At 44.7% G+C, this 20605-nt stretch overlaps 2 protein-coding genes across 3 annotated transcripts in view; both read right to left on the bottom strand.

Annotated features, from left to right (window-relative positions):
• rel (v-rel avian reticuloendotheliosis viral oncogene homolog) overlaps positions 1–7515 on the bottom strand; it is a 10818-nt gene extending 3303 nt beyond the window's left edge. Inside the window, exons 1-7 of the mRNA XM_084470355.1 lie at positions 7481–7515; positions 7163–7201; positions 6267–6406; positions 5229–5377; positions 4295–4386; positions 973–1113; positions 37–141 (exon numbers count right to left, since the gene is read on the bottom strand). Of these exons, the coding sequence (XP_084326481.1) occupies positions 37–141; positions 973–1113; positions 4295–4386; positions 5229–5377; positions 6267–6406; positions 7163–7201; positions 7481–7487 (673 nt within the window). The 5' untranslated portion in view covers positions 7488–7515. The remainder of the gene's footprint in view (positions 1–36; positions 142–972; positions 1114–4294; positions 4387–5228; positions 5378–6266; positions 6407–7162; positions 7202–7480) is intronic.
• A 578-nt stretch (positions 7516–8093) lies between these two features.
• On the bottom strand, positions 8094–20380 carry papolg (poly(A) polymerase gamma). 2 transcript variants are annotated; one of them, XM_084470080.1, is made up of 24 exons: positions 20262–20380; positions 19383–19529; positions 19013–19079; positions 18834–18915; positions 18617–18726; positions 18184–18237; positions 17568–17679; positions 17383–17472; positions 17078–17216; positions 16855–16927; positions 16595–16715; positions 16366–16450; positions 15676–15729; positions 14862–14981; positions 14622–14731; positions 14162–14283; positions 13899–14059; positions 13131–13225; positions 12581–12831; positions 11956–12042; positions 11230–11289; positions 10980–11083; positions 10752–10852; positions 8094–10647 (listed from the first exon to the last, which is right to left on the bottom strand). In XM_084470080.1, the coding sequence occupies exons 1-24, from the start codon at positions 20276–20278 to the stop codon at positions 10454–10456; spliced, it is 2556 nt and encodes an 851-aa protein (XP_084326206.1). In that variant the 5' UTR covers positions 20279–20380; the 3' UTR covers positions 8094–10453. The 2 variants fall into 2 exon arrangements, with proteins under 2 accessions (XP_084326206.1, XP_084326207.1); XM_084470081.1 differs by having other exon boundaries at positions 12581–12828.
• Positions 20381–20605: the final 225 nt, after the last annotated feature.

Genomic DNA, 20605 nt, shown 5'->3' with positions numbered 1-20605 from the left:
AATCATTTCTAATGTTAATACATTGGGTTTGTGTACCCTTTTGAACTTTGTCACACAGCAAGAAGATCTCATCTCCTCCCTTGACGCCACCACTGTTCCTGTTGACTCGACAGATCCTCAACTCAGCCGTGTTCGGGGCACCTGAGGACACACACACACACACACACACACACACTTAAGATCCAACATCGGCTTCTGATAAGTCAGTATGTCTCGAAGGGAGCCTTTAATGGTCATGGACGACAGTTTATAGATTGAAGGGTTACACATTCTGTGAGACACCTGCAGGTCTAATTGTGAAAATGATCCGTGAGCACAAAGATAAAGTCATTATCTCTGGGGTATACTTTCACCAAGAAGGGAGTGTAATAAAAAAAGAGTGCTTTCGGTTTACAATTTAAACTGAGATCGAGTCACATGCTGGCCGTGACAAAAGAGGAAGCGCGCTATGGTAACGGGGCAGCTTGAGGGTTGTGTGAGTGAGAACTTCCCCTTTCTCTTTGTGTGTGTGCGGAACAATGAACAGCCTCAGTCTGTACAACAGTTGAGAATAAAGCTAGCTGCTAATTACCCTAGAGCCATGCGCTACAGAAATGTCTGGTCATTTTGGGATTATTGATCAATTATGGATGGAGCAATAATGAAGGCTTTCTGGTCTCCAAAAAAAAAAATAATAATAATATATATAGTATAGATATATATACTATTTTTGTGATAATATATGGAGTTGATTTTGTGATCTTATGAGGTTCTGATTCACTAGTCTTTTCTCCAACTTTGTGGAGAAAAGACCATTGAACAACGGGTTAAACAAATCGTAATATTCTGTTCAAATCTATCAACAATTGGCGTGAAGTGCAGAGATGCAGTTCCATCACCGCACAGGTGGGGCCTGCATGTCTCACGTCAAATCTCATTGCACGCTGACCAGGCGAGGAGCGGGTGTGGGCGGGGCTTAGCGTGGCCACTCACGGTTGTCGTAGATGGGATTGGTGACGACGGGTTTGATGGAGTGGCTGTAATGGCCGCTCTGGTCCTGGAGGAACACCTCGATGCAGAGGCGCACCACGTTCAGGTCGTACTCCTCAGTCTGCACCAGCTGCTCCTTGGGCACTGCACACAGAGAGCCACACGCACAGATACACACCATCAATATAGCGGAGGTATTGCATACTGATTTGGTCATTTCATTCATTATGGTTTGGAGACACTTATCCCCGACATAGACGAGAGTCTGACAGACTGACTAGCGGTCTAGTTGGGGGAGGGAGGGGGGGGGGGATGTGTAGGTTCTGAGGTGGTAGGCTACCCCCATGCAAACTCAACCATGGCTCCCCCTTCAAATACGTCAGGCGGCGGCATTAGCCTACACACAGCAGTGTCAGTAGTACGCAGCTGCCCCACCACACACACACACACACACACCACCTGCCGAAGATGCACACACGCACCTCCCGCCGCAACAAGAGACACCCACACAAACTCAGTTTCACATCCCACTCACTTCCTTCAAATCTCTGCCTCTTTGCTCTCCTCGCTAAAAAAACGCTCAGGCTTGCTGTGCGGAGTCCCGGCACGCCTCCTACCGAGGCGACTACGTCACTCCTCCTCAGGTGGAAACTGAGCACGCTAAGCCTGCGTCGGAGAGGACGTGCATGCCTCCTGTAGAGAGGAGTCGGGGGGGGGGGGGGGGGGGGGGGGGCGAGGGAGGGAGGGAGGGAGGGGGAGTAGAGAACATGTCCCCCGACCTTCTTCCATTCCGCCTCTCCAGCCCCAGCATCAACCACATCGACCAAACCACGACACTCTGACCCCTCCCGGAGTCGAAAGGACAAAGCAGACGCACTTTAGATAATAACTGTTCATCTCTTTGGACTAGTGTGTGGCTGCCCTAGTTACCAATTAACTGTTGCTTCGCCTCCCCTCCTCTCTGGAGAATGTTAGTGCCGTGCCTCTTGCTACTGGCTGTACCAAGTTGCACCGTCTTCAAAGGGTGTTCATATGTACCCATATTTCTACTTCCTGAGTGGTTGTGTGATAGGTTCAGGCTTGCATGGGGCACTGACAACAGTGGAGAAAGTGAGAGGGAGGGAGAGAGAAGAACAAAAAATATATTGTTGGAAAATATATTGACGGCTCATGTTTTGTATGAGAGGGGAATAAGGGGGGGGGGGGGGTGAGAGAGAAAGAGCAAAGAGCAAAAAAGTGAGGCAGAGTGACAGAGAGAGATCACCTGGTTGTTTGTTTGTGTAGTGGGTTCAAGAGCGTTGGCCATGGCTTGGAAAGAGTGTGAAGGTGTGTGTGCCCACCTGATTTGCATGCGCATGTCTATTGGTATTAATATTTGAGAATGAGGCCATGGGAGAAAGGGAAAACAAGAGTGGGAGACGGGCGTCAAGCCCAACCACTAAAAATGCTACGACATGACTCACCCAGAATTTGGGTGAGTGCTAGACCAGTTCAGTCCGGTTAACCAAGCTGAGGGATGGACATCATGAGAATAACTTGCATCTTTCATTTTCTTATCACCTGATCTGTCATAGCCCAATAATTACCAGATTGCGTCATATGGCCGGCAAACTAGATGCACTGACATACAGTTCAAGCAGTCAATGATATTTCAAAATAAATTTCAAAGCATATCGATCGTTGTTGTGGTAGGCTGCGAGTAATGAGGAGACCAGTAGGTGAACCATATCAGCCCCAGAGATATCTGATGATCCTTTGGGAAGGTTTCATAGGATTTCAACCAACACACGACCAAGACCGCTGAAGGAGCACTGATGCAAACTACAAATTAAATGTTTGGTGCTGGTGACTACCGACACAAACGTGTACACACACAAACAAAAAGATGCAGATCTCTATGCACTGGTTAATGACGAGATAGACTGCATGAGAGACTCTCTGCACACAGGAAATGCTCGAGTTTCACAGCAGAAGTGAAGTAAGAATAATAGTGGGCTACAATAAATCTTGCTGAGAAAATGACCAACCAATCTTTCCACTCGCTTCTGTTCTCCAAATCTCTCGTATCACAAGTGACAGTAAACATGGCTGGCTTAATGGATTGTGGGACTCTATTTAGACAATATAGATAATTCAAAGTAGTAACCTACAAATTATTGAATGAACAAATATATTTTTTTTCTCTCAATTCATACAACCTAATCAAGATGGATACTCTCCACAGATCTGGATACCAGATCAAAAAGAAGACAGCTTTGAGTGATGCACACTGTGCACATCCATCACAATAGCATTAGAAAAGCAATAAGGGGTGTGGTTGCATAGTTTTCCAGCTCTACTGCCACAGTCTCACACGAGGAACTTGTGACATCGACAATGAGGAACCTCTTAGTCTTGTATAGAACCAAGATACTAAATTGTCCCTCCCACAAAGCACAACTACAACTGGGCTAACCATGTCCTAGGCAAACATGCCAATTGGAGTGAATCAAAACATGTATCACTCACAAAGTTCATAAACCCGCAACACACCTGTGTGTGTGCGTGCGTGCGTGCGTATTCCTCGCCCTCTCTGCAATAAAACACGCAGCAGAACAACCATGTCATTTAGCCAAAGGAGAAGGCCTATAAAAGTGCCGTTTCTGTAAATATGGGGAAGCCCCGCGTCGTTCAGCCGCCCCCTCCCCCACACGCTGTGCTGTTAATGAATGCTGCGTTTCCAGCTCTCCGGTGGCATCCAGCGCCGCACTGGATTGAGCAACGCCAAGATGGAATGGGGAAGTGGAGCCCAACGCCTGTTTGTACATGAGGGGCTGCCGCCGCCGCCGCCGCCGCCACAGCCATCTGTCTGCACCACGCGCTGGGGGGTGAGGCAGGGGGCTGCCCACTGAACCACCAGTGCTTTCAGATGCACAATTTTCCCAAGCATGGGAATCATACGCAAGGGCAACTACATAGAAAAATAAATGCTCAAAGAAGCTATCTCATGTCAAGCATGTCCTTTTATAATGTGTGTGGTAGGTTGGTAGTTAGCTAGAAAAAAAAAAAATATATATATATATATATACATTTGTACATGGGGAAGTACATTTGTACATGGGGAATTAATGCTCTGGGTTCTAGGCTTGAATACTGCCACCTGCTAATCAGTACTTGACAAACCTTGCACCATTCAGAAGGAAGAAAATGTAAACTAATTAACAACTGAAATGTCTCAGACCGATGCATTTTTGCAATCCTCAATAGGGAGATGAATCGAGCGCAAGATAAAGAGAGGGAGAGAGAGAGAGAGAGAGAGTGTGAGGTGTAGACTGAAGGGGCTTACCATGAAAAGGGTTGATTCCTCTGGTGATTCTCTGCATGATGGCCTCCTTCACCTCTCTCCTCCTCACACACTGGATGCCCAGGTTCTGGAAGCTAGCGCCGAAACACACAAACACACAGACATCTCTCTAAGTTCATGTTGGCTGCTCCCCCAAACATCCCACATATCTTCCAAAAACCTCATGCAACATTTAATCATTTCATCTTTTAATGGCAAAGTCTGTTTGGTTTTGAAACAAACTAAATAGATTGTGTCGTTTGTATAACAAAGGGCGTTCTGCGGTACCAAAAGGGTTGGGTTTGTTTGCTACAGATGGTTTAGAACAGCCCAGTCCCATGGCTGTACAACTGTATTTGAAGTGGAACCCACTCCGTACACCGCTGCCCCTCTGCTACAGCATACAACATTTTTTGGGAATACATAAACTAATATTTAGCAATTACAAAAAAAAACTATTAAATAAGTAATTATTGTAATTGATCAATTAATTTAGGCTACACATGCCTGATTTCTGATGGTATCTGAGCTTATATCATTTGAGGTCAACGTTATACAAATACTGACTCAGACATGCCAACTACATGCATGACTGAGTACCCCCACACACACTCAGCCTATTTTTTCTCTCTACAGCAGGCAATGAGAGAGATGATGTTACTTGGGGAATTCCCACATTTCAATCCTTGTCACTATTGGACTAATATTGTGTAGGTGTGTGATATTGTGTGTGTGTGTCATACATCTGCCCATATTCTTCTAGGTAAGCCTTTGCAGATGTTTTGCTTGTCTCATCCAAATTGTTCTTTTGAATGTCCAAATCCTTGTGACCCAATGTGCTCTGATAAGGCTAATGCTTTTCAGCTTTTCTCCTTGAAATGGCAAACAGGGAATGCTCCTGCAATAGAGAACGATAGAGAGAGGTGGTGGTACTTACGCAATGACCCTGCGCTCTGGTCCAAACTCCGCCTCGTAGTATCCGTCCTTGCAGTCCTTCCCCACCAGGTCGTGGGGGTGGGGCCGGTAGGGTTGGCTCTTGGTCACCAAGGAAACGCGCACCTTTCCCTTACCGCAGTAATTCAGGATCTACACAAAAGAGATTGGTCGGGTTCGGTTATGACACAGCAGAACATTTTGAACACGACTTACACAATGGTACACTAAATGATAAAAAGTAGGGATGGATGATTTTATATCAGGTCTGATGAAAGATCGGCCAATGATGAGAAATTGTATTATGCTTTAATCTGCTAATTTATTTAAAGCAGATAGAGCTGATAATTCGAAGCCAATATCGCTCCATTGTCTTAACTATTGGGCTGCACGCTGTTGATAATATGTCTGACTTCTAAACCTGAGAGGAGCCATGCAGTGTGGGCATAAGAGATTAGGGAGCAAAACAGCCAACAAGCTAGGGAGAAGAGTTCTTGGTTTGTTTTGTGTTAACTTAAACTTTGGTTTAAAATCATAAGAGATTTCCCTTGGTTGGTGACAAACTAGAGGTCAATAACTTTTCGATTAACGGCCAGATAACGAGGCAGCTAATTAAGCGATATCTTATTGGTTGAAAAAAAAAGTAAGACATACCTAATACCTAAAAAATAAAATAAAATAAAAACAGAGGATAATAAAGTGACCAGCTGGACAGTGTTGGCAACAGATGATGGTAGATGCAGAGGCGGCATACTCCCACTGAACTTCTGTATCTATTAAAGTACATTGTAATATATATATGCAGAGAAACCCATCAGATCGTGCTGTTGGTGGAAAGGCGTGCACCCATAAGAGGACATGATTAACTGAAAGGATGCAGTTAATCATGCGATCCATCCCAGTGATCAAAGACTTAACTGTTTAGAATCACACCCACCTGCAGGACACCTGTGTGTGTGTGTGTGTGTGTGTGTGTGTGTGTGTGTGTGTGTGTGTGTGTGTGTGTGTGTGTGTGTGTGTGTGTGTGTGTGTGTGTGTGTACCTGGAGACTGGGGTAGGTCCTGTTGTTGTCGAAGCTCCGCTCCCCGGGGATGCTTCCAGCGGAGCGACCCTCACACTTGTACCTGAAGCGCATGCCTCTCTGCTTGGGCTGCTCAAAGATCTGGACCTCTGGTACAGCCACTGCAGGGAGCCAGGAGTGGTGGAACACCGCCCGTTAATCATGAGCCTCTTTACATAGTAATTACAATGTAATGGCCACTAGTAGGCCCAGTGCACCGTAGTGTCACGTAGTGTTGGTTATGATTGTGGTAATGCCGTGATGAGAGATATGATTTAAAATAAAATAAAGGATGCAGGATAGTGTTAGGCTAGGGCAAATGAGAGCAAAGGACAGATGTTTCCGTCATGCATGTCACTGATCTAACCCTACGTCCGAGAATGGTGGCACCCTTTCAATAAAACAGTGCTGTTTTACTCGTTTAGTGCCATTCCGCTTCTAATCCAGGTTACAGTCAGAGAAAGGGCGCAAAGCCAACGCCAAACTGGCAAGCATTAGCATATAGTTTGGCATTGACTTTGCATGCCTGAATACAATAACCAGAATACAGAACCAGAATGCCAGGATACAATAATGATATCCTTTAATATTCGAGCGAGCCCTTCCACATTCATATAGCATTACTAAACATTAAATACAAATCCGTATAGTACATGAAACACTCGAATAGACCTATGTAACTATGAAGAAGAAACACACGCTGAGACCCGCCCTCCCACCTGCTCACTGTCAATAAAAAACCCTTTGTCGCGAGCCTTCCAATAAATAAATGAGGAAGTGGAAAGCAAGAAGTATCGACTACGAAGAGGGGAAACGGCCAGCGATGTTCGCCAGCGTTCACATGACATTTGAAAACGCTAACTATAATGTCGACTTACTTGTGTGTTGGTGGTCCCCCGGCAAGGGCGGCAGATGAGCTGTGTGAGAGAAGCAGGGGTCGCGTTTAGTGATCAGGCTCTCAGTCCAACTAACAGGGACGAGATTCTCTTCTACTCTTAAAATTGTCATTTAACAGTAGGCCCATTATGCATTGTTTCCCCCACAAAGCGGACAGATGTTTTTTTGTTCAGATATTTACACTGGATGTCGTTTATAATTCAATAATGAATACATTTATTCATGGTTTTCTGCCTCTGCAGTCGCGGCCCGAAGTCACATGCACTCTGTCGTTCACAAATTAGAGAAGTTGTACTCACCGTCCATAATGCGTTGTGTCGACACAGACGGTTGTTCTTTACGGCTCCCCAAGCAGAATGAGTGACAGTGTGTGATGAAATTGATATTTGTTCAGAGCTCTAGAGACACGTCTGGGAATTCCCCCCCTCGTCCCCGCCCTCAAACGGAGCGGACCAATGGGAAGGACGAGCGCCTCAGGAGTCGAGCGCTGCACACCGATGTGACGTCACATCACCAATGTCACCAAGAGTGCGTAAAATCAAGTCAAACTGAGAAGCGGGATGATAAGGTGTTAATCTTGCGATCGTTTAATTTGGAGGCAATTAACTCCCCCGACCCCAAATACCACATCCCTTTGTGTTAGCCAGAGTTCGACAAGAGTACTGTTAATTCTTATACAAGTACTATTACTATGATGACTTGTACTGTAAACTAAAAGTATTTGTACAAAAACTAAACATGAGCATAATTTAGGCCACTTTGAAAGGGGCCCTTTTTCGCAAAATACAAATTAGTTTGGAAATAATTCTTAGAATTAAAGAATGTAAATCAGATAATTTGTTGAATTGTAATCAGTTTACCCAATGAATAAGGTTAATAAAGAGACAATAAGACAAGTGTAGGGTTCAAGGATTTAATGGGTGTGTGGATTTGTTTAAAGGAAGTGATACACATACAAAAATACCATCTCAATACAATTTAGAAACAAACATCTAAATGACACTTGTACTTTAAATGTTTCCAAAACAGCAAAAGCTAAGCCTGAAACAAAAGGTGATGAGTTTTCTTCTCAAAAAAGAGACCTAGATGTTGTGAATGCTATAAAAATAAGATCATATGGTACAAATATGCAAATATAAATAAAGTGATAAGAAACAGCCCCCCCCCACCCCAGAAATGATGAATAAGCCATTTGGAGAAAAAAAGAAAATGAAGTAAAACTAAAAAGGGTAACAAAAAGGAAACATGCTATCTGTACACTGGGGAGTCGGTCGCTAGGGGCCCCGCTCCACTCAATCAGGGGGCCACCTGCCCGTGGCACCACCACTGGTGGCTCCAGAGTCGGGTGGTTCTGCATATGCCAGCTAACACCACCCAATGGAGGATGCTTGGGTTTCACTAGCCAATAGAAAAAGAGTGGGACCCCAACTCCAGGGGCCACGACCGTCGTCACCCTACGAGATGATTATTATTATTTTTTTTAAAGGAGGAGCCTCCATGGGAGGCACAGCAGGGTCAAACACCCACACCCGGGGGAATTTCTCACTCGACAAGTCGCCAAAAAAAATAAACACACCCACATATTCACACGTGTGCCGCTGCGTTCGCTCCACGCTCGCACAACAAAAACACATGCGTGTCATTCACAAAAAAAAACGAAATAGAAAAAAAAACAAAAAACACACAACGACCTCCAACCCGTTTCCGTAAAACTCACCAGAGACCGGGACAAGCTCACAACCAGGACGGGTCCTGCAGCCACAAGCACCAACGGCAGAACTCTCAAAAGCCTGCCGTTCCTCAAGAGCGCCCCCTTCAGAGGACAGCTCGCCGTCACGTATCACCAAACCCTACGCAGGAGCGCTGCGGGAAGCAGTAGTTCCTTATTTATATATGTGTATATACGTGTTGCTAAAAAAAAAAAAAAAAAAATACAACCAAAAAAATGGGCATCCACACACAAAGAAAATCGGGGGAGGGGGGGGGGAAATAAAGAGATTGAAAGACAGCCCTTGGAGCCCATTTCCACCGACATCAGGGTGGCGCTGGCATGGGACTTGGGTGAGTGGAACAGCAAGCATATACGTTGAAAATATAAATACATGGTTTTAAAATCCTTCTTTAAAAAAGAAAACGGTCTGTTTAGAAGGGACTCCGGTAGATGTTTAGAGGGGTCCCTTAATGGACCCCTGGCCAGATGAGTTGTGGCAAACCGTGGATAAAAGTAACTATTATATTCTGCCTGTGCGTGAATCCTTAAAAAAAACAAAAAGGGGGGTGGGGGGGGGGAGCACCAGATACTTTGCCAAAATGTGTGCGGTCCACGTTTGTTGGGTTGCGTTAGTTTTTTGGTTTAATTGGTTTGTTGTTGGCGCCTGTCAGTTGTAAAGTCGGCCATGTTCCTGTCAATCCACGTCTTGCCCGTTTTAAATCCTCCCTGCAACTGTAAACTATACAGCCATTAGAAAAAATATAAGTATGTATATATATTTATATATAGATTCAGGGCAAGGGACATTTAGCTTTGTTTCTTTTTTTTCTCCGCTAGACAAACAAGAGAAAAGAAAAAGACAAAACTTAAAAAATAAACAAATTCATATGATTTTTTTTGTTTTCTTTTTTTTTAGGTAATTAAAAACTACAATAGAATGTTCAAAAGACTCAACAGTGATCTGTCAATTTTGCATTTTTTTTAAGACATGTTTTTTTTTTTTTAAAGAAAAGTTATATACATTGACATTTATTGTACAGTGTTCTGTATGAAGGAGAGGGAAGGGGAGAGGAAAAGGGGAGGGGGAGAGGAAAGGAGAAGGGGAGAGGGCTGCCGCAGGTCACCGGCGCTGTAGAGGATTGAATGGTTAAAAGAAAAAAAAAAGTAAAAGAAATGTCTCCCACACTCCGGTCTAGCTCCGTGTGCCAGGATCGCCACGGTCTGGAGTGAATGCGGGTCTGGATACAAGAGTTACAAAAGGAAGGACGAGACGATATGGACAGAAAACAACCTGCCGACAGCCCCCATAGAAGGAAAGGTGCAGGGGCTGAGAGTGGGGGGGGTGGAGGGAGGGGAAGGGATGGTTACGGGAGCATAGCTCGCTCCAACCTTCTCGCTTTCAGAAAAAAGATCTGTTGTTTCCTGGGCCTTGTTGTGCAGAGCCCTACTTACAAAGATCCTGGGTAATCATTAGGTCCATATATACCTCAATATATATATATATGTACATATATAGAGGTTCCTGTTGGGGTATGCATGTGTGTCTACCCCCCCTGAGGGCTCAGGCTATGTGGATGCGGGCCTTCTCCGTCTCCTTCAGCCTCTTGGCCTGCTCCTCCAGGGTGGGCGAGTGGGGCCTCTTGGACGGAGCGCCGTTCATGGGGTCCGGGCCTCTGCTCACCAGCGTGGGGATGGAGTTCCCCACCGGCGCCGGCGCCACTGCTGCGGGGGCTACGTGCTTCACTGGCATGTGCTCTGGGGTCAAGCGGGGAGAGGGCATGATTGAGATGATGACAGGGTCCCCCTGATAGGTCAATCATTTTTATTAGATAAAATATTGTGCTCTGGTGCAAACTCACTTGAGCCAATGACAGGAATTGACATGCCCTTCTCTTCACTGGCAGCAGGGAGGTCAGTCGTCAGGGAGCCCTCGAATACTGGGGGTTTGGGAGGAGAAATGCTGTGGACAGACAAGCTCATCAGAAACCAACCGTGGAAATTACCCCTTGGCATTCCTCGGGCAATGGACCACGGCCAGCCCCACAAGGGGACGTTAAAATTGGGGTTGTGTCGTCATTAATGCTCACTTGTGTCGGTTGAGGGCCAGTTTTATTGAGTTCTTCACCACGCGACAACTCTGGCTGGCGGGCAGCGGGGAGGAAGCATCGGGCAGCTCCATGCTGGGAAGTCTCTGATGAAGACAACAACATCATCATCATTATGGATACATGTTCATTCAGACCTGCCACCTGTTGTACTAGTGAACAACACATTAAATCATTGGGGAAAAGGATTATTGCGACAGAATTGATAATTGAACACCAGAGGGCCGGTTACCTGAGTTCTCGAAGTGTCTATGGTGGGAATGGGCTTGGCTTTGGACTCTGAGGGAGCTGCCTGTGGGGAAAACATACAACAAAAGGAGATTTATTTAACAAAAGAGGGGCCTCACTACACGACTACAAAATGCTTCTTGTTTTTAGATTATTTACAGAAAGCACCGTCACCCCTTTGGCCCTTCTGTTCCCTCATTTGTTCTTTGGCGCACGTTCCTTCTATGACACTTTCTGTTGACTTTGCTCTTTTGGAGTATTGGTTGAGAGTCAAACATGACAAACTCAGAGAAGTTGCTATCACTACAGTTTTGGGAAGTTTCGCATTTAAATATTGATTGACGAATGCCTATACTCATTCGTGGACATCAGAGAAACTTCAAAAAAAGACCAAAGATACTAGGCGTTAATTTCCCTGTTTTCAGTTTGGTCATTTTTATTTATTTGACCTTTAAATTAAAATGAAAAATAGAAAAAAATGTTACATTACACATAATAAACCGATGTAAAGTGCACAAACCGTGGGCTATAAATACGCCTAAGCCTTCTGTGGAAAATCTTGTATTGACAGCAGGGTGGAGAATGTTGCCTGAAGGCTTCGGTCAACACGGCGGCCGAGCCTTCAGGGACTTTCCTTGTATCGATCTGAGTCGGGTGTAAGAGGTCTCCGGCCTGATCGAAACACACCCACGTGAAGCCCCAACCCCAGGCCTGACCCGGTCACACCTACGTTTACTGTTGAGTCTCCCTGCGCCAGTGGGTCAAACGATGGCGGGTAGGGCTCCTTGAAGGCTGAGTCATCATTCAGCTCCGGCTGCTGCATCACAAAGAACCACGATGAAATTAAATTCAAAAAGTGAAATCTAGCAAAAGATATTGAGATGAATGAAGTAGCGCAGCGTGTGAAGATAAACTGTGACTCATTCGCATCGCGTGACAGAGTCAGGGTTTCGACATTAATACTAGCTAAACTCAAAATGTATGTGTTGTGGTTTGCTTTCTCCTAGTAACCCTCACTTTGAGGACGAGATTCTCATCTGTGTCCATCAGTGCCAAGGCAACCATTTCTATATCGATACCAAAACAAGAAGTGAATTCACAATGATCACTTCCAACTGTAATGGGCACGGCTCTGTCCTCGAATAACTCAATTAAATGGACACTTTACTTTAGCAAAGGTCTTGAACCAACTTGAGTGTAAACACACAATACCCAGTCGACATTGCAGCGACTAATTCTTGGTTCTTGAAAACTGGTTCTTGAAAACTGCCAAGTAAATGAATCACGTCATTCAAGCGACTGGGAGGGTGAAACGACCACCCTGCGTTATTGACAGAGAGCCCCACTCTACCCACCTCTGGGTCTCTGGGCCTCTTGGCCAGGTCCTCCTGTGTGGGTGAGTGCGGTCTCTTGGAGGGGGCTGTGGTGGAGGCGGTGGCGGCGGCGGGGGCTCCATTGAGGGGCGGCTGGGCGTTGATCAGGGGCTGATCGTCGAGGGACGCGGGCTCCTCTCCGGAAACGCTGCCGGCGCTGGGCTCCACGTCTCCGCTGGTCGCGGCGGGCGGAGGGGAGGCGGCGGGTGGCGATGGGGCGTCGGCACCGACTGCTGGATTGGCACAAGACAGTGAAAGAGCGGGATGGGTGAGTGGGGACGGCTTCTGTCCATGCTCTTCTGTTTACCACTACATGCTCTGATGCCCTCTGTAGACGGCATCTCGTAGACGGGTTGAAACAGCAGCTGGTTTGTATTAATGCTTAGGACCCCAGTATTAATGCCGCAACAACTACAAATGGTGACACTGTTCGACGTGTACTGTACTGAAACTCAAATTCTGTTTCTTAGGTAGATCCCTGATCAGTGCGTGCATTAGTGGCAGGAGGGTTCATTAGAAGAAGGGAGCTTACTTGAGCTGGTGTCGGGGGTGGAGGTACCCTGGTTGGTAGGGGCTGGTGAGGCGTTGGGAGCTGGGGAGCCGTCCACCAGCTGGGGGGGGCTGGAGCTACAGAACAGTGGGGGAAGAAAAGAGTCACACATTGTAACACATGGGTACTGTAAAGCAGAATCCTGCATCGGGTCTGGTACCGGACAGGGGAGCTGCTGGGTAAAACAAGGAACATGTGGGTCCCCTTGTTTGGCGGCGTTTGGTTCAAGAGTTTCTCACAATGTATTTATTATCAATCGCTACATTGATTTCCGGAACAAACCAATCAGATGCTACAAAACGTTTGCGCACGCGCGTGTGTGCGTGCGTACACTTTGGACATCTCTCAAATAGTATTGGAGAAACCAAACTACAGGCTCATGCAAATTACAACTAAAACATTCTGGCATTCATACTGTAAAGACGAGGATTACCAGGTCGGTGGCAGCAATGCATTTTCTATATTTTACATTCCATCTCACGCTTTTTGAGCCGAATATGCGGTTGATCATTGTAACGTGATCACTATGAGATTATTCCACTGTTCAAGGTTATTATGCGATAGGTGGTGTCTGGTTGGGTGGCAGGCTGGCAAGGGATTGCACTTTGTGGGCTTGTGTCGAAAATCAGTCCAGCACCAGAATCGCTTGTACACTGAAGTGTACAACCGATTCTGAAATGGATACTAAATATAGGAAGGCTTCAAAACAGTTCATAGAAAAAAATAAAAATGTAATAAAGTGCTGGTTACCCGTCGTCGACGTCCGTCTTGGTAGCGGGCTTGCAGGTGGGGGTTGGTGAGCTGAAGGGGGTCCCGGAGTCGGTGTCTCTTGAGGAGTCCAGGTGACTGCTGTCCAATGACAGTCGCTTGGAGCTGCTGCCGTTGGAGCTCCGGTTCAGATCCACGATGCTCTGGAGGAGGACGAGGGGGCGGGGCAAAGACTTGGTAAACAGGCTCTTCAAACATAAAAATGATAATGGGTATAGGGGCGTCCAGTCTGTAGCCAAACTCACCCTCTTCTTCTTCTGCACCAGCTCAGGAGGAAGGTACTGGTGGAGCTGCTTCTTTTTCACGTGCATGGCCTCGATCTTCATGCCGTCCTTCAGCATGTTGATGTTGTTGGCTTGTCTGTACACTGAACATTAACCCACAGCACCGGCGGTCCATTACAGATCAACCACTAATGGCTATTCACCTGGCATCAAGAACAAATGCTAGGCTGCTCACTGGAGTTTAACTTAATGAAGCATTGTTGTGGTACATCAGCACCTCCTTGTGGCCAAACAGTAAATTGGTTTTGGATGCTCCCCATATTGTTAGGGGGGAATATAAATGAATGCTCTAGTCTAGATACTTTCTTCTTGTATACGAAAGTGTTAAAAACATTAATAAAATGACTAAAATGCTAATGACCGGAGACCGATAAATGTTCTTCAGTGTGTTGAAGAAGCAGGACTACCCTAATGGACCCACCTGTGTCTGTAAAAGACTGGATGTCGAATGTCAAGTCGATGTTCACACTCTCTGCATTCTCCACCTTCTTGAAGTTAATCCCGATGAACCACATTGAAACAAAATCGTTCCTGTTTGGGGCCAAAAGGAAAGATCAGTGTTGGTTCCCCTATTTAAAGCGATGTCAGCATCCATTACGTGCAAATATCATGGCCACACGGCCACACACACACACGGCCACACACACACACACACACATACTCGCTACGGTTTTCCTTGGAGCCCGGGAAGGACTGGGGGTTGACGTGGGCCAGGGTGATGTACTCATTCCTCTCCAGGTTCCCCACCAGCACTCGGATCTTGGACTCCACCAGGCCAATCCTAAGGAGGGAACATGGAGGGCCTTTAGGTTGAGCTTCATACCAAGAACCATTAGGGATGGGAGTCGGAAAGGACCTCAGGATACCATAATACAATGATTTGTATCCTGATACTGTATTGAGATTATATAAATATTGCAATTTTGTTAAAGCTAGGGAAGGCAATTTAATCAAGCATTTTCTTCATTTGTTTTTATTAACTTGCCATCCCAAAAGCAATAAATAAATTGCTTCGACAGAGAAAATGAAAAAAAAAACATTTAATTCGGCCCAAATAAAATGATTGGATGAACTCCCTATGAGTTCATCTCCCTATCAGCTATGTGCACACACTTTGCCCGTGCACTCCTTGAGTCCTCCACAAGGCTAGGGTGACCTTTCGCTAAAGCTAGCAAGCTATTTATGTGTTTTGGGAAGTGCCTTTAGAGGAACGCAGGGTGGGATTCTTTCGGTTTGATACTTTCAAAATATCACTTACCCTGGCTGGGTTCTCAAAATTACCTACCCTAGCTTAAATAGTTGCATTGTATTTAGTGGCACCAGACATGCCAGTAATATAATATTTATAAGTAGGCTCATTTGTGTATATCCCATGAAACAACAATGACAATAGTGTTGTGTGCTATACAGTCTATGTAAGACTCCCAATGACTTGAATGAGTCCAAAACTAAATAAACCAGCGCCATGTGCTCACCACTCCAAGTGATTTTCTTCTGTTGATGCACTGGCAGTAAGAACGATGTAATGTCTGAAAAAAAAAGTTCAAATATGTGGCAGGTAAGCAAGGATAATCCAAGTGATGCAGTGTACATGTTAGTCTGGTTTGGTGAAGCAAATTACCACACATCATTTACTCGGCCACCACAACAAAATAAAACAATCTGAATCTTGGTGCACGTAATAACGCGGTGAGCATTATGAGAAACTGCGGCCTAGGGTTTAAAAAGGTTACAACACTAAGACAATATAAAGTATCCAAGATCATTACACTGGAGGTCTAACTAATCTGATGTTTTTCAACCATTTAGGAAATGCAGCACAGAAGTGGTGTATCCAAACTACAGTCTCCAGTATAGCTCATGTGGATGTGGGTGCCTGTTTATGAAAATGTGTGAAATACAACAAGCAACATTGTCATGTTACCCAGCTAGCTGAGTAGCTGACATATTTTTTGTACGTTATTTTCTACTTATATACCCCTTTAAACTAACGGCATTCGGCTTGGTAATCATTTGTTACAAATACATACAAGGCTAGGCATGACATACAAGCATTCGAAATCAGCTCCTAAAATGATCTGCTCATATTGCACCAGAACATGAAATGCTAATAGCAATCACAACAGGGTTTTTCATGAGGTCATCACTCATTGAAGAACACTTACTTGTACTTTTGAAAGAAGTTGGGTGGCTCAAAGAGTTTGGACCACTCCGTTTTACCCTGAAGAATCTCATCTGTGACGCTGAGACCTATTGGAAGGACATCAGGACATGGGTTGGTAGATACGCATACATATCAAAAGTGCACATCCATCATTAAACCAATGAATATCAACTACTGGTGCCCTCCTGATTGTATGCATTATGTGTGTCACTCTTCCCAGATCGACTGACCATATTTGAACTCCTCGCTCATGATGGTGCGTGTGGAGGTGGAGACATTGTAGGTGGAGTTCTGCTGGGGATAGGCCGGTGTAATGATAGGCATCAGATGGTATCGGTCAGACGGGTTGACCTAAACAGAGGGATTGGGATCGTAATAGTTAGTACAGCCCTTCATGGAACAGGTGCATATACACCCATTCTCATGAATTAATATGCGTCTGAAATTGTCATGTACAATGTGTCAAGTACAATGTTGACCAAATACTCACTCTGGGGTCCCACACCGGAAGATTCAGGTTGCTGTCCTCTGGCTGTTTCAAAAGCACTGGGTTTGGCCATTCCCTTTAAAAGGATCATTGACAAATTAAAATTCTGATTAGCCCCACTTGAAGCCTGTGAAAGTGAATGATTCTTTGGTCAACAGGATTTTGCAGCTACAGCAAGAGGGGTTGTAACTGTTTTTGCTTGGGAGCAGGGACAAGACAACCTTACCATTTAGAGAAGACCAGGAAGAATTTGTGGACTAAGGTGGCAGCCACAGCGTTGGGGTAGAGCTGGCAGGTTCTGGCCACCAGCATGGCCCACGACACACCACCCAGGAAACCCAGCATGTTGGAGTAGATCCCACGACCTGCGTGCACACACACACACAGATACAACCCAACAATGCACTACATGCCACATATAAAAACTGGAAATAAGAACTGAAAAAAAAATTCTCTATAATGTATATATAAACATTCATTATGAACTGCTGTTGCCCTGCTTCAGACAAAGAAACAAAATGCTGCACATACGTTTGGCCCATAGTTTGATTGCTCTTAGAGTCAGCCTGAAGTTCTCCTTGTTTGGCACCAGGTACAAGATCTCATCTGTCACTCTGCACCCTGTGTCCACAGAGGGATGGCATTACAAAACACAATCAGATAGGACTTGGAGACATCTTGTAAACATCAAGCCCAGCAGTAGTTGCAGTATTTACCATTGAGACTTCGTATACAGCGAATATCAAGGTTCCTCAACATGGAGTCGCCCCTCAGGTCCAGGTTGTCTGGTATGGACTGCAGGGCCAGTCTGGCAAACAGCAGATCAATCTGAGAATACAAAGGGGGAACTATATGAGAACATACAATGAAAGATAGCAGACTGAATCCCTTCTGCATTTTTCCTTTGTTCCTTTGTTTTCCCTTTGTTTTTTACACCTCAGAAAAGCGTAGCTATATTCAGTTATGTGTATTGTATGTCAATGTTACACAACATTAGTAATTACTAGCCATTGTTTTGATAGTGATGGTTTTTTTTTTTTTAATCAAAAAGCCCATTCTAGCATGAGCAAGATGAGCTCTGTCAATATATTTGTTTTTTTTCAAACACTATCTGGTCATGGGATTTATCAGCACTGTGATTTTGTATGTGTACCATTGGGTTACCCAAATGTCACGCCATAGGACACATTTATTTGAAAACAAGCCAAGGCTTAGTAAGAAACCGATATCTATTGGAAGCAGTCGATTGATTGGTGACAAACATGTTGACAGCCCTAAAGTTAGGCAAGGTACACAGACATGGGGCACAGCAGAGACCTAAAATTAACATACCTCTATCCCATCAAATTTGAACTTGATCACTGGTACAAAGGCATCCTCCACAGCCTAGAAGGATAAAGAGAGGCCACATCAAAGACAGGGCAAGTCAAGGGAAAAGTCAGTTAATGGGTTGTGGGCCATATTCACCTAGTGGCCGTCTTGGTTCTAAACAATAGCTGGGGGAAAAATAAATTAATAAAAAAAAAATCACCCAGCTACCAGCTCTAGCACTCAACTCTGTTAGACATGTTTAAAACCATCTGTTCTTCCTTATCTATAGTGAACCACCTCACAGAGACTCTAAGTGGAGATATCTTGTCCTTGAGTGCATAGAGATGGGATGTGCTGTTCCAAACACACACATGGATAATCAGCGACGTATGGTCTAAATGTATTCCTTCATAGGTTTGGTAGGCAAGTGCTGTGATTTCAATGGAAAACTTGCCCTGAGGTCTTTGATCTCTTCGTGCAATTTGATCTTCTCAAAGAACGAAGAGAAAAAGTCAGTCCTCTCTACATGACGAGGAGCCACACACAAGGCATCGATATCAGCTCCTGCAAAGCAGAGAAATTGCCAACATTAGCCGCCAGTAATGTATTCTAAATGCATTGTCAAGCTGGATGTAGCATCAACATTAACAACACATAGAAATTGAGATGACCTTTTGTGTGCACCCCGAGCCGGTAAGAACCAAACGTGAATATCTTTCCCCCAACATTAGTTACTGCAGATGGGGGAAGGTTCTGAAAAGAAAACAAACAAAGCATTAACATTTCTGGACATCACCACATTTGTTATTTTTTCAAAAGCTAATCAAGCAAACCTCCCAATATGACCTACCTTAGACTCACTGATCTCTGATATCCATTCTTTAACAAAGTTATTTAATTTCCCGAGAACTGCAAGTCTGAAAATAAAAATACAATGAATCACATCAATGGTCCAAACCCTTCAAAACGTAAAATCCATGTATGTATTAAAATAAACATAACTTAAATATCCATGCATAAATTAGGAGAGTACAATCAATTTAATAAATTGTATTATAGAAACAACCTTGGATGTACTAGTAAATAACAACCATACGTCAACGTCATACGTAAAGGTCAAACACATGACCATTAAGATTTAAATACATCAGAGAAATAGTGTGGATTATATGGTCTACCACATTATGAATCACTCCACATTACATGCCATACTTTCTCACCTATGGTTTAGTTCATCTTCATCCTCAAACACCCCGAATGGTTTCATAGCATCGCTGAGTTTCTTTGTGTATTGGTTGTCTATTTCTCTCGGGGGTGCGTGACTAATGGCAGAGGTAATGCCATAATGTTTCTGAGGCTGCTGCCCGCTAAAAGATAGGACACAAGCAAACAGCACGTCAAATACAGAAAAAACAATGATAGCAGTCAGCCAGCATCATGTGAAAAACAAGTGATTTACCGGAGGATATTTATGTTGATACAACAAAGGTTTGTATAATCAATGACTGCTTGATCGACTGGGCTTGAGAACACAAAAAGTGTCAAACCCAAAACGTATCCATTGAAAGTTGCTATAACTATTGGAAATGAGCTGCTATTGAGGATGCAAACAGTATTACAGGCTAGCAACACTTGGGGGGGGTCGTTTTTTATTTTTTTTACTATTTGAAGGCAGAGTTCGACTTTTCTTTTCAAAACAATCGTAATTGGTGTAGATAGGCTGTCTCATGTGTATGTTTGAGGCAGTAGCCCTCATTAGCTTCCAACAGGCTGGACACGCTACGGACGCTAGGCAGCACACTCCACCAGGTTAGCACCCGACCAGCGGGACAGCAAACTGTCATCAACGGACCGGGGAAATTAACTTTAATACCGCCACAAAGCACCAGTCTTCCCAATGTTATTTTTCAACAGCATTGGGCTTAATACTACGATAGCTCTGTACTTGTTGCAAGCCAAGCAGCTAACGGTAGCCACAGGCCTTTTACGATGTTTTGATGGTTAGCATGTTAGCCGTTAGCCTATTCTTTTGAATCCGCTGCTGATGCTAACGCAAAGGAAGTGCCAATGGAGAGGAGTACCTCCGATGCATCGCTCACCTTGACATTTCTTTCATGACACACCAAAAGCTCCACTCCTGTGGCTCCGGTAAGGCTGTAGAGAAGTTGCAGTTAAACTCTACAGCATCGACCCAGTTAACAACAATGGTTACTTTCCCCCAAACCACTTCACTGATCAGTCAGCCCCTGCCCCGGAAGTAGTCCCGGCAAAACAGCAATCAGGACCGTTTGAAATTGACACCTGCTTTATTCGTTTAATAAAACAAACAACTGCAAGTAAACACGCAAATCCCGATTATTTTTTAATGAGTCTTGTTTTTTCTACGTATAAATTGTGCTATAATTAAGCAATAATTTAGCAGGCCCGTGAACGAGTCCGTTTT

The sequence above is a fragment of the Micromesistius poutassou genome (genome assembly GCF_964030765.1).
Source record: "Micromesistius poutassou genome assembly, chromosome: 7".
Lineage (NCBI taxonomy): Eukaryota > Metazoa > Chordata > Actinopteri > Gadiformes > Gadidae > Micromesistius > Micromesistius poutassou.
Note: the sequence above shows the minus strand (reverse complement) of the source record. Positions and strands in the feature narration are given on the sequence as shown.

What these genes read in the sequence shown, in the direction of transcription:
- papolg (XM_084470080.1), bottom strand. An exon ending in TCAAATTTGATGGGATAGAG is followed by an intron (nt 17,680 to 18,183) that starts GTATGTTAATTT and finishes TTGTATTCTCAG; the next exon opens with ATTGATCTGCTGTTTGCCAG. An exon ending in AAGACGGACGTCGACGACGG is followed by an intron (nt 13,226 to 13,898) that starts GTAACCAGCACT and finishes ACTGTTCTGTAG; the next exon opens with CTCCAGCCCCCCCCAGCTGG.